Source organism: Chaetura pelagica, unplaced genomic scaffold, assembly GCF_000747805.2.
Source record: "Chaetura pelagica isolate M959 unplaced genomic scaffold, ChaPel_1.0 scaffold1098, whole genome shotgun sequence".
In the NCBI taxonomy this organism is placed as follows: Eukaryota; Metazoa; Chordata; class Aves; order Apodiformes; family Apodidae; genus Chaetura; species Chaetura pelagica.
In genome coordinates this window covers 327870-338608 of record NW_009954179.1, presented here as the reverse complement: position 1 = coordinate 338608, position 10739 = coordinate 327870, and the positions used below count along the sequence as shown (strand labels likewise).

The 10739-nt window shown below is 41.6% G+C and overlaps 1 protein-coding gene across 1 annotated transcript in view; it reads right to left on the bottom strand.

Annotated features, from left to right (window-relative positions):
* The window catches only part of ANK2 (ankyrin 2, neuronal), a 154479-nt gene that overhangs the window by 5249 nt on the left and 138491 nt on the right, over window positions 1–10739 (bottom strand). The window contains exons 39-45 of the mRNA XM_010002856.1: window positions 8480–10739; window positions 6997–7071; window positions 4992–5123; window positions 4324–4470; window positions 2315–2594; window positions 1680–1956; window positions 31–123 (exon numbers count right to left, since the gene is read on the bottom strand). Coding sequence (XP_010001158.1) covers window positions 31–123; window positions 1680–1956; window positions 2315–2594; window positions 4324–4470; window positions 4992–5123; window positions 6997–7071; window positions 8480–10739 — 3264 coding nt within the window. The remainder of the gene's footprint in view (window positions 1–30; window positions 124–1679; window positions 1957–2314; window positions 2595–4323; window positions 4471–4991; window positions 5124–6996; window positions 7072–8479) is intronic.

The window sequence follows — 10739 nt, the reverse complement described above, 5'->3', positions numbered from 1 at the left end:
AGGCTCGTGCCATCGTTCCACACTCAGTACCTGAATAATCACCCGGCGACGAATGACCCTGGTGGTGACCATCTCGTCCTCGTCCGAGCTGATCTCCAGCCCACCTAACTCCTCTGCTAGCTCCTAGTGGAAGCATGGAAGCAGTGCTCTGTATGTGGTACCACCAGTACCTACAGGTGCTGCCTTGGTTTTATATAAAACCACCTTCACTTCTGAAAAATGTTTGCTTTGCTTTTAAGATTTTGGCCTCTTACCTGTCTTTGATCTGTGAAACACTGATGTGGTGTGGGAGGCTTTGCCCAGTTGACTATACATGAGCTGTTCATTAGCATATGAAAAAAAGAAGGAGGAATCTTTGTGGTATTCATTCTGTAGGATGCTTTTAGTGGTCTTAGTGCTCTTGAGGTTGCCAGAGACAACCTGCAACTTGTGGACTAGAAGGTGTTACTGACATCAATGCTGGAATTCATACAGACTGCATATGGTTTCTCTATTAATTACAGAGAAAATTATATTAAAGGCTTTTAATCCTCCATTCTAGCAAGTACCTAATGCAGCATATAGACAATAGGACTAAACAGTCTTTAACTAGAGGACAATGTATCAATAGCCTTGGCACTGGAAAGATCAAGAAAAATTAGTAACAAGTGTTGAAGTTCTCTCCTGCATAGGGAAGAATTAAACATTTAAATAAAGATGTCAGAAGGCAAAGAGAAGCTGAAAAGAACTACTTGGAAAATATCAACAGTACAAAAGCATAAATGGGAAAATAAATAAGAGGGGGTTGTTTCAGTTTGGTGATGCTGTGCGTTTTGTTTTACTACAATAAAAGAACTGGAGGGAAACACAAGTACAATATCTTAGAGGGCAGCCTTTCCTACAGCAGCCTTTGCATTGAGTTCTATTGTAGCCCATCTGTCAGCATCTGAGTTATCCTACACATTTCATGGTCAACTCTCTCCTGAGCTCTGAAACTCTTCCTTCCAGGGGAGGTACACTTGGCTACACAAAAAGCAAAGACAGAAGAGCCTGTTTCTAGGCAAATGTCAAAACAGGAAACAATTTCTGCTTAAGCAGAACTGTGTTCTCTGCTCTAACTTCACTGAAAACTAATTTCCTGCCCAATTGTGCCTTCTCCTTTTCTTCCACTTACAACAGGCAAATAAAAATGCTTATTCTTAAACCTTTATCTGTAAAGTAATTGGAATGCTCCACTAAAAGCCATATAGTTGCTTTCTTTTGTTGCCTCCTGACATTTTCCCCTCTCCAAACTCCACAATCAGCTTCCTTCGTCTTGCACAACCCATTACCTACCTCACACAGTTCTTGCTCTTCCCTTCCATCTCCTCTCTCCATTTCTCTTTACTGCCTGCATGCTACAGAAACACCATTCTCAAGTTCTTTTCTTCCAGTACATCCTTTAGTATTCTGCAATGTACATCCTGCAGCATCTCTTCAATCTCACTAACTTTACAGTATTTTGCATGTCATTCTTCGCGCTGCTCTGAGCTAGTCTTGCCTTTCTTTGTAAGGGCCCTTGTAACCACAGAGGAAAGGAAAAAAGACTCAATTGCAGATGGGGATTAATCAGGCAAATTAAAAATATTCTCATTTTAAGGAATGAGCGAGATATAAAACTTCTTCCTTCTTGTCAATTACTTTGAGGCAAAGTTATTTACCTTTTCTAAAGATTCCTCTTCGTAGCCTCTTCCAAACTTTTCCGTCTGCTCATCAGTTGACTCCACTATCACCAGACTAGATCTCCTTGGAGAGGGGTCACCTAGGTGGAGCTGGGGGTCCTCGGGCTCCTGGATGATGGGAGATGCACCTCTCTGAGCAGATGATGGGGAGGGTTTTTCTCTCTCTTCCTTTGCTGCACTGAGGCGTGTAGATTTTTCACTTGCTGCTTTTCCACTTACTGGTGCTGCAGACTGCTCTGTTCCTGGAGTTGTGACACTGGGAATTATAGGTTCAAGGGAAGTTACTAACATGCAATGCTTTCCAATTTCCATACATAGAACTTCAGGCACTGATCAAATATTGTCATGTCACCTGCCACCTAGCAAAGTTGAGAAATAACTCCTTGACAATAACTACAGAGTAATCTGTCTAGGAATCCCCCTCATCCTCCTGACCCAAGGGAATTTCCAAACAGATGTCCAAACATTGCACCCTATTTTGCAAAACTTGGTCTTTGTAAGGGATTTATGTAAGCTTTGCTGTCACTTGTGCTCTTGCAAAGCTACACCTTGCCTATTGATTTTTGGGAAAAGAGACTGGATCACTACATTCTTTCTGGTCTTTTGACACTTACAAATATTCATGCTGTGAAGCAGATGTTTTTTCTGGCACATCTTGGAGTTTCCCTGAGAATTCAGCTTCTACTTGTTCCTTATGTGCTTGTCTCAGGAGCTCAGCCATTGATACTTCTGCCTCACTCCTGGGAGTACTGTCCTGAAAAGGAGAATAGCTGACAGATACATCTTCCTCAGAGACAAGAGGAGGCTGCTCAGTTGGCTCACTGTCTTTAGATATTCTGTGTTGTTCTTGCTTATGTCTTGAGCTGTACAGTTCTTCTTGCAGTGCAGAAAACCCTTTAAAAAACAGAGATGAGAAATCTCATTACAAGTCTGACTAGAATGCAGGCAGTCCTTTTCATTCCCTATGTGCATTTAAAACCCCTGGATGGAATATATTCCCTGAAATTTTTAGACATCTTGACTGGGAGAGGACACAACCTCTCTAAGTTGATGGATTTCCACTGCCATTGACAAATAATTAATCTGGACTGAGCCAGGCAAAACAAAATTTACTGAGAAATTTACCTGGAGTAAATAATCTTGAAACTCTCAAAGAAAAAAAGAAGATTCACAACAGTTTTTGGGTTTTTTCCAGCAGATCAGGATAGGTTTTAGTGACTTTTCCCCCTCTATCCATCAATAATTACATGTAGAAAAAATAACTAAACTATGGACAAAGAAATTCACACAGGACTAGGTGCAAGAACTAGCTTATTTATGTGCTTCAGAGCATATAAACAGCCACCCACGTCCAACCTCTCATTCTGTAAAAAAAGTGTAAAATAACATGTGTGGTTTTGTTCCACAGGCTGGAAGTCACAAGCTTGGGCTTTGGTTTTTCTTCACTAGCCCATTTACTGGGAACCCACTGAACTCTGAAAATAACTTGGGGGAAAACATAACTACTTGTACTGAACTTGAGCTGGACATGGAGCTTAATGTTTTAAAAATCATCAGTTGTGAGATTAGAATGTTAATTATAGCAAAAACCCTTCTGTTCCTACATTCTTTTAGAGAGGGGCTGTTTGCAGCTGTCTAATACTTTACCAAGCTACTAGTTCACACTAAGTTAAGGATGTAATCTTCCAGAAGATAATTTAATAACTGTTGATTTCATCTACTGAACTTTTAAACTTAAATCTAACAGCATCACAGCAGAATTACAATATCCTGGACATTTGAATCCAAAGGTTTTTCCAAAGCATAGTTTTCCTGTTACAAAGCTTGGTCAAATCCTCATCCAACCTTCTTAACTTTTGTGAAAGTACTTGTATAAGCAAGCAAATCCCCAACAAACTGGGCATAAGTATTTGCAGTGTTTTCTGGCAATATTCCTTTATTTGCTTCAGAAGAAGCAGCAAATGCAGAGATCTAATACCTGGTGCAACAGTGACCTGTGTGACATCGTGCTTTGCATTCATCCACATTATCTGTACTTTCAAAATGAGATGCTAGTGCTCAGTCAAGAGAGTTAACAGTTTATCTAACAGTTTATCATAGAATCTTAGAGTGTATTGGGTTGGAAGGGACCTCTAAAGGTCTAGTGCAGCCCCTCTACAGTAAGCAGGGACATCTCACACTAGCACAGGTTGCTCAGAGCCCCATCAAGCCTGACCTTGAATGTCTCCAGGGATGGGGTCTCCACCCCCTCTCTGGGCAACATGGTGATCCACCACTCTTATGGGGTCTCCACCCCCTCTCTGGGCAACATGTTCCAGTGATCCACCACTCTTGTATTAAATAACTTTTTCCTAATGTCCAACCTGAATCTAGCCTTTTCTAGCTTAAAACCAGTACCCTTTGTCCTATTGTTACATTCCCTAGTGAACAGATCTTCCCCAGCTTTCCTGGAGCCCCTTCAGGTACTGGGAAGTCGCTATAAGGTCCCCCTGGAGTCCCCTCCAGGCTGAACAGCCCCAACTCCCTCAGCCTGTCTTCATCAGAGAGGTGCTCCAGCCCTCTGATCATTTGGTGGCCCTCGTCCAGTATTCCAGAAGGGAAGCTGGTGCCAAGGAGCTGTTACCTTCACTGTGGTCCAGCCCCATTGTTTGCTCCATTTCCGCGTAGGAGCGGTTGCCCAGACCCTGCGCCGAGTCAATGCCGCTGGTCTCCATCAGGTGCACTATATCCATGCGGTTGATTCTCGTGAGGCATTGGGTCAGATTTGTCCCTGTGGCAGCAGAACAACACCACGGGGCAGAGTGAAAGGATTTCACATGCTCTCCCCCTTCTCTTCCTCACGTGAAGCACATACACTGACGGATGCTGAGCAATAGCGTATCATATATATATATATATATATCATCATATACAAACCACAGATGCCTTGAGAAGCATTGCTATGCAAAATCTGAAATTAGCTGAAGGGCTGCCTAAAAAATCATCACTTAGCTTGTTTTACCTTTTACAAACTTTAGCAGTTTCCCCCAGCATTCTTCAGTTTAGGAAAGAGGCCTCAGTGTCCTTCCACTCCTTCTTTGCTTGCCCTCAAATGAATAAGATTAAACTATTCCCTCTTGAGAATCCAATGACATGCCATGCTATACAGAGAAGCTTAAAAAAGTACAGTCTATGGCCATTCTTTCTACAGCCCCGGTTTTACCCAAATTTTCTTTCTGTGATTATAACACAGATCTGTCAGCTCGACTAGCAAGCTGAAGGCAGTTCTAGGTACTACAGCTGGAAACGAACCTGTTGCGTGTTTCCCATCCCTTTCAAGCCAGTATTTAAGGAGTGCATGGCTCTGGTCTTGAAGAGAATTAGGATTTTCAATTCGGATCTGGTGGATTTGCTCTTCTGTGAAATCCAGTTCTCTTGCTAGCTCTGAAAAAAAAAAAGAAATCCACCCCTGTAAAGATGCCTTTTTCCTCAGCTTGCATCTGTTTTGCAGCTGTCAGCAGCTGAGTGGTTTACAAATGTTTCTGAAACCAAATTCTCTTTGCTTCTACGTACCTAGTGTTCTGTTTAGAGAGTGTTAAACAGTGAGTTCAAAGACAGAAAGTCCTAGCAGTGGACTCTCTGTGAGCTTTTATTCTCAGAGGCACAACACTTCTGACAAAATTTAGCAGTGACAAGCTACCAAATGGAGTGAAGCTGCAGGAACAGCACACGAGCAGATAAAAGTATTTCTAGCTACAGAGCACCATGCTCAGCAGATTCTATCCTCTGAAATGATGAATGTTTCAGAAACTTTGATCAAAACCTGGTAAGAATCATTCATTTTAAGTCATGGCATTTTGTAGGGCATAATATTACTGCTCCCCTGGGCTTGTTTCATTTAAAGAAAAGAAAATGTCTGGGAATAACAGCTGAAGACCAAAACCTGAAAATGTGAAACTAAGAGTATCTGATCTCTCTGTGATGTAGCAAAGGCTCAAACTGCAGTCCAGAAAGGATAAATGGTTTAATAGTCTGTCACATCTTCATTGCCCCCAGAACCAGGAGCAGCTTTCTGCTATCACCAAAATGAGATGCAACTGTTGAAATAGGTAATCAAATGAGTTAAAGCCATGGGCAATTGGTGAGGTTTCTGCTGTTAATCCTGGTCTCCCTACTTCTGCTTCTTTCACCAAGAAGGATTAATATCCTATTCCACTGTTCCTATAGTGGCATGAACTTGATTTTGGAGGGTGTCTTGTGTTAACAGGGTGGAGGGAACCCTAACCCCAAGCCCCAGATAACCTCATTTTACAGGCTGGTACAACTAAAAACTTCAACAGATACACAGTAACCGTACATTAGATTCAAATCCTAGGTAGTCAAAGAAGTTTGAACAAAAAACTACTGCTGTTTTACCCCCCAGAGTAACATCTGACACAGTAATCTATACTATAATTCATCTTTACCATAAAGTAGAACAGGAATATTTATGCAGTTGCATTACCCTGCCCTCTTTAAAATGCTACAAAACATTAATGTCTAATTTGATCAGTATCAGGGTTTATTTTCTAGCTTGGCCTACACATGTAAGTTTTCTGCAGATTCCTAATCTGTTACATTGCACAGGTCCAAGTCCTACTGATTTCAACAAAATCCATGTTGGGATGAGTGACATATGCTCCAGTCTTCTCTATGGACTGAAACAGAGGGCAGGAAATGAAGAGATGAGTGATGTAAGCAAAAGCATCAGTGACATTTTGCATATATCTGCAGATGGTTATAAAAACAGTGTAGAGCAGTCTTCAGTAGCAAGGAATTAAGACTTTTTTTTCTGTTATACAACTCTCCTTTAACTCCTAGAGCCTTTCCTGCTTTCAGGAGAGTGGTACTGATCTAGAGATAGATACAAAAAAAGTCTAGACCTGATTTAATGGGTTTTTTTGCAGCATGTTTTTGTGCAGTTTGACACAGCATTGAGAATTCTGCACAGCTGCTTTTGTTTGCAAATGCTTTTGAGCTGATTTTCTGTGTCTGACATCTGCATGTCATTCCATCTTACTTTCACTTGTCCCCAGTAATGTTCACTGTCTCAGATCTATTTAATTCACTAATATTAAAGTGATTGTTACAAAAAGGTCCCTTTTGATCCCTTTTTCCTCAGCACAGTTAAGCAGAAAAGAAGCTGATGTAATTTATCCCTCTAGTGGCCTTCCAGGTCAGGAAAAACATCTTTAGATAACCAGGAAATCAGCTGAAAGAGAAATGAATAAAGTGAGGAATGCTCCCTCCTTTCTGGAGTAAACAACATGCATTTTACCTGTCCAGCTGAATCCAAGGTGATCAGCAATGTGTGCCAGTCTTTCCTCTGTCCTTTCCCGATCATCCTGTTGATCTACAGGTCAAAGAGAGCCACAAGTTGCCATTTACAAGTTAAAACTTGTTTTCATAGGTGACACAGCCCATGAGGGGAAGGTGCTTTTTTTCCTAACTCCTATAACCTAACGTGGACAGGCTGTTACAACTGGGTAACTACAGTGAGGCCTGTAAATCCCCAGGTTAAAAAATAAGGAAAACCAAGCAAAAAGAAAAGCTTGATTTTTCAAAAAGTACAGGACTATCTACATTTTCCATTTGAAAATCAGGCTTTCATGTGAAAATCTAAAGAAGGATTGAAGTACCTACTGCGTCTATTTTGGCCAAGAATTTTATTCTAAAGCTCCATTCTAACAAGTTAATGGGATTTTCACTAAGTCAAGAGCCATAATTTTCCATGCCTTCTTAGTAAATGCAAAGGTTGAAAAATTCATGTGGACTGGTGCTTCTAATTATGTTCTTTCTGCTGTAAGGAAAGTTTGGTTCAGACAGTTCATATTGCACTTGATATTATGGTTTGTATTTGAGATATCGTTAATTTAAGTGTCTTTGACCCTTTTAACTTGAGAGTGATACAAAATACTTAGGATGAAGGCAAGGAAAAATCAGATGCTCATTCGCCAGTCTTTGTTTATTTTGGGAACAGTGAGACTGACTGTTCCTCCCATCCCCAAAGGGAATATGAGGATGGCAGAATTTGAGTTTTGATTTTCCCTGAATGCATACATGGGTTGTGATACCTCAGATTCAGGAAATTGCTTAGGGCTGATGATTTATGCCTGTTTCATTTTAGCTACTGGATTTCCACTGTGGCTACTCAGTAGTAGAAAGGAGAATCAAACACCAGAAAACTTGTACTAAAGTTACTGGTGACACAAAATTTTCTTGTGATCTAAATTGTCAAAAAAAAAAAAAAAAAGGAATGTGAAAATTGTATTTGTTTAAAACTTCTGCAGATTTCTTTGTGTAACAACTCAAAAGATAATGAATTTGCCTGTCTCAGTTTCAATCAATGCCCAAATACTTCATTATTAGTAACAATTAATAGTGAAGAATAGGGGCAGGGAAAGCCAAAAGCCAAAATGACCCGAGCAATCAGTTTAATGGTAAAACAACACATGTTTTTAGAAGCGTTTTTGTTTGTTATGAAGGTAACACTTCCCATAAGCATTCATGGTTTGCAATCTTGAGATTGTTCCACAGACAAGAAAAATACAGACACAACACAAAAAAAAACCAAACACAGCTTGCAGCGGAAAATAAAATACACAACTAACCACTGAAAAAAAGCTGAAAAGAAAATGCCACACACATTACACGTGTCTACAAACTGACACACACACACGCACCCCAAAGAAAAGAAAAAGAACCAAAAAGTTTAATTCATGACATGCGTCGCACAGGGAATCCCAGTCGTTGGCAAATACCTTCAGCATGGTCATGGACATTGTCATCAGGGATACGTTCAATCTGAGTCTCTACAGACTCATCCCAAATGGGTCTGGTGTCAAAGATGTCTTCAGGCACTGACTGCTGAGTCTCACTGGATGGCACATTTTCAATAACTGAAACTTCTAGGGCGCTACTGCTTTCATCATCTGATACTAATTCTTGTTCTCTCTCTGACTGCGTGAGTCTCTCCACTAATTTAGAAGCTTCATCACTAATTTCTTCAAAGAACTCTATGGAGTTTCTGTAAAGGTCAAAAAAGTGTTCCTTACTTTCTCTTGTGGGACTCAAAGCACTGCGGGAGGCCGTAGTGCTTCTGCTCTTAACTGGCAACCATGATGAAAATACCTTGGCTGTGGCTGCCTCATCTGAGTCTAGCTCAAGCTCCATCTCTGCCTCCCTCTCCCTGGTCTCTGCTTCTGCCTCTGCATAACTCCTAGCTTTGATGGACCGCTTGGTCTTTGGATCCATGGGAGCACTCGCATCAGATTCAGATTTACTTCGGTTCTCCTGTTTCACTGGGAGTTTGCTGGTCACGTCAAGAGCTTTGGGTGACTCGAGCTTGCGGACAGACGTGTCTGCGTATGCATGTTGTTGTTGCTCAGCTTTTTGGATAGTTGCTTTGACAGGAATTTTAGACTTTGGTTTTGCTTGGTCATCTTTTCCTTCACCCTGCAAACTGTCTAGGAAGTCATCTGCGGGAAGGCTCTCGTCTTCCCCCTGCTGCGGGGATGGCGATGCAGCAGCAGCTGTTCTCACAGGGATTTTGGATTTGCTTTCACAAGAAGGCACTCTCTCCATTAGAGCAGTAGGGATTTCAATCACAGATCTCTGTTCCTCTGGTGAAGAGTCTGGGGACTCATCACCCTGGTCAGAACAAACTGATCTAGTGATTTGGGGAAAATCTAATTCGTCTTCTATGACAGACTGCTCAGGAGAGACTGGGGAAGGCACCTGACTGCTATCAACCGTGTCAGTCTCCGTTCTGGAGAGGGGCTCAGCTTCAGAGGCAGCAGTTTCTTTCTTTGGTGATTTTGAAGAAGCTGAAATACCCATTTTAATTGGAATTCTGGATTTAAGATCTGCTTTTGTGGTGCCTATGTTGACACCTTCACCCGTCGTTTCTTCTAGTATATCACTGGACTCAGATGCTGGGGGTGAATATTTCAATGCATCATCTTCTTGTATATGTGAGTCCTCTAATTCTGAAGGTGAAATTGGATCTGATGAGCTCTTCAGCTTAGAAGATTCCACCTCGGCTGCTTCTTTCACTTCTTCAGATAAAGAAACTTCTTCCTGAGGCTGATCCCCCACTTGGAAGAAGTGAAAGCTTTCGTCTGGGTAGCTCCTTTTGGTCATGTCAATGGCTCCACTTCTAGTCATTTCAAACAACTTTCCTTCCTGAAAAAGAAAAGGATTTTGTTCACTAAGTGGTGTCCCTTCTTCGGTGGGTGTTCTGGCCGGTGTTGTATCAGGTGTTGTGCCTTGTGACCGCCTGTCTACCATCAACCCAAATATCTTTTGCTCCTCCTCTTTCACCCGAGCTTCAAAAGCTTCATCATCTTCACGTATTTCGCTCCACATGTCAGCATCCACATCAGTTTTAGTGATGACAACTTGACTGATCAATTTCTCTGTTTCATCTCCTATATCCTCAAGGGCAGATTCAGCTAATTTTGTGGAGTCTGATGCTGAAGATCGTTGTGACTTTTTCTGAAATGCATCCTCTGGATTTGGCTCTATTTCCATATATATTTCCTCCGAAGAGTGATACTCACTACCTGTGTCTCCGCTAAGGAAAGCTACACCAGTCTGATCTTTTCCTTCTGCAATGGAATAGTTTTCCCTAGATAGCAAACTCCTACCAGATCCTACCTGACTTTCAGAGTCAGTAAAGAAATGTTCAGAAGACACGTTTTCATAGGGGCTCACTATATGAGGAGCACTGCTTTCAGCAGCATCTGCTACACAACTTTCAAGTTCCACTGCTTCAGTGGTAAGGGATGAATACTCTGCTAAGGGTTCCTCAGTGTGAATCTTTCTCTGAGAAGTTTCAAAATCTGTATCTGCTTTCCCCAAATCATCTTCAGCCAGTTTGCCATCTTGTGGTACAGAGTGCTCTGTAGCAGTAGTACTGTGCCCACAAGAAGCATCATCTACTCTCTCAGACACAGCTCCTGCAGCCACGAGCTCTCTGTGTCTTAACAACGCAGTGGGTTTGACATCTTTTTCAGCAGG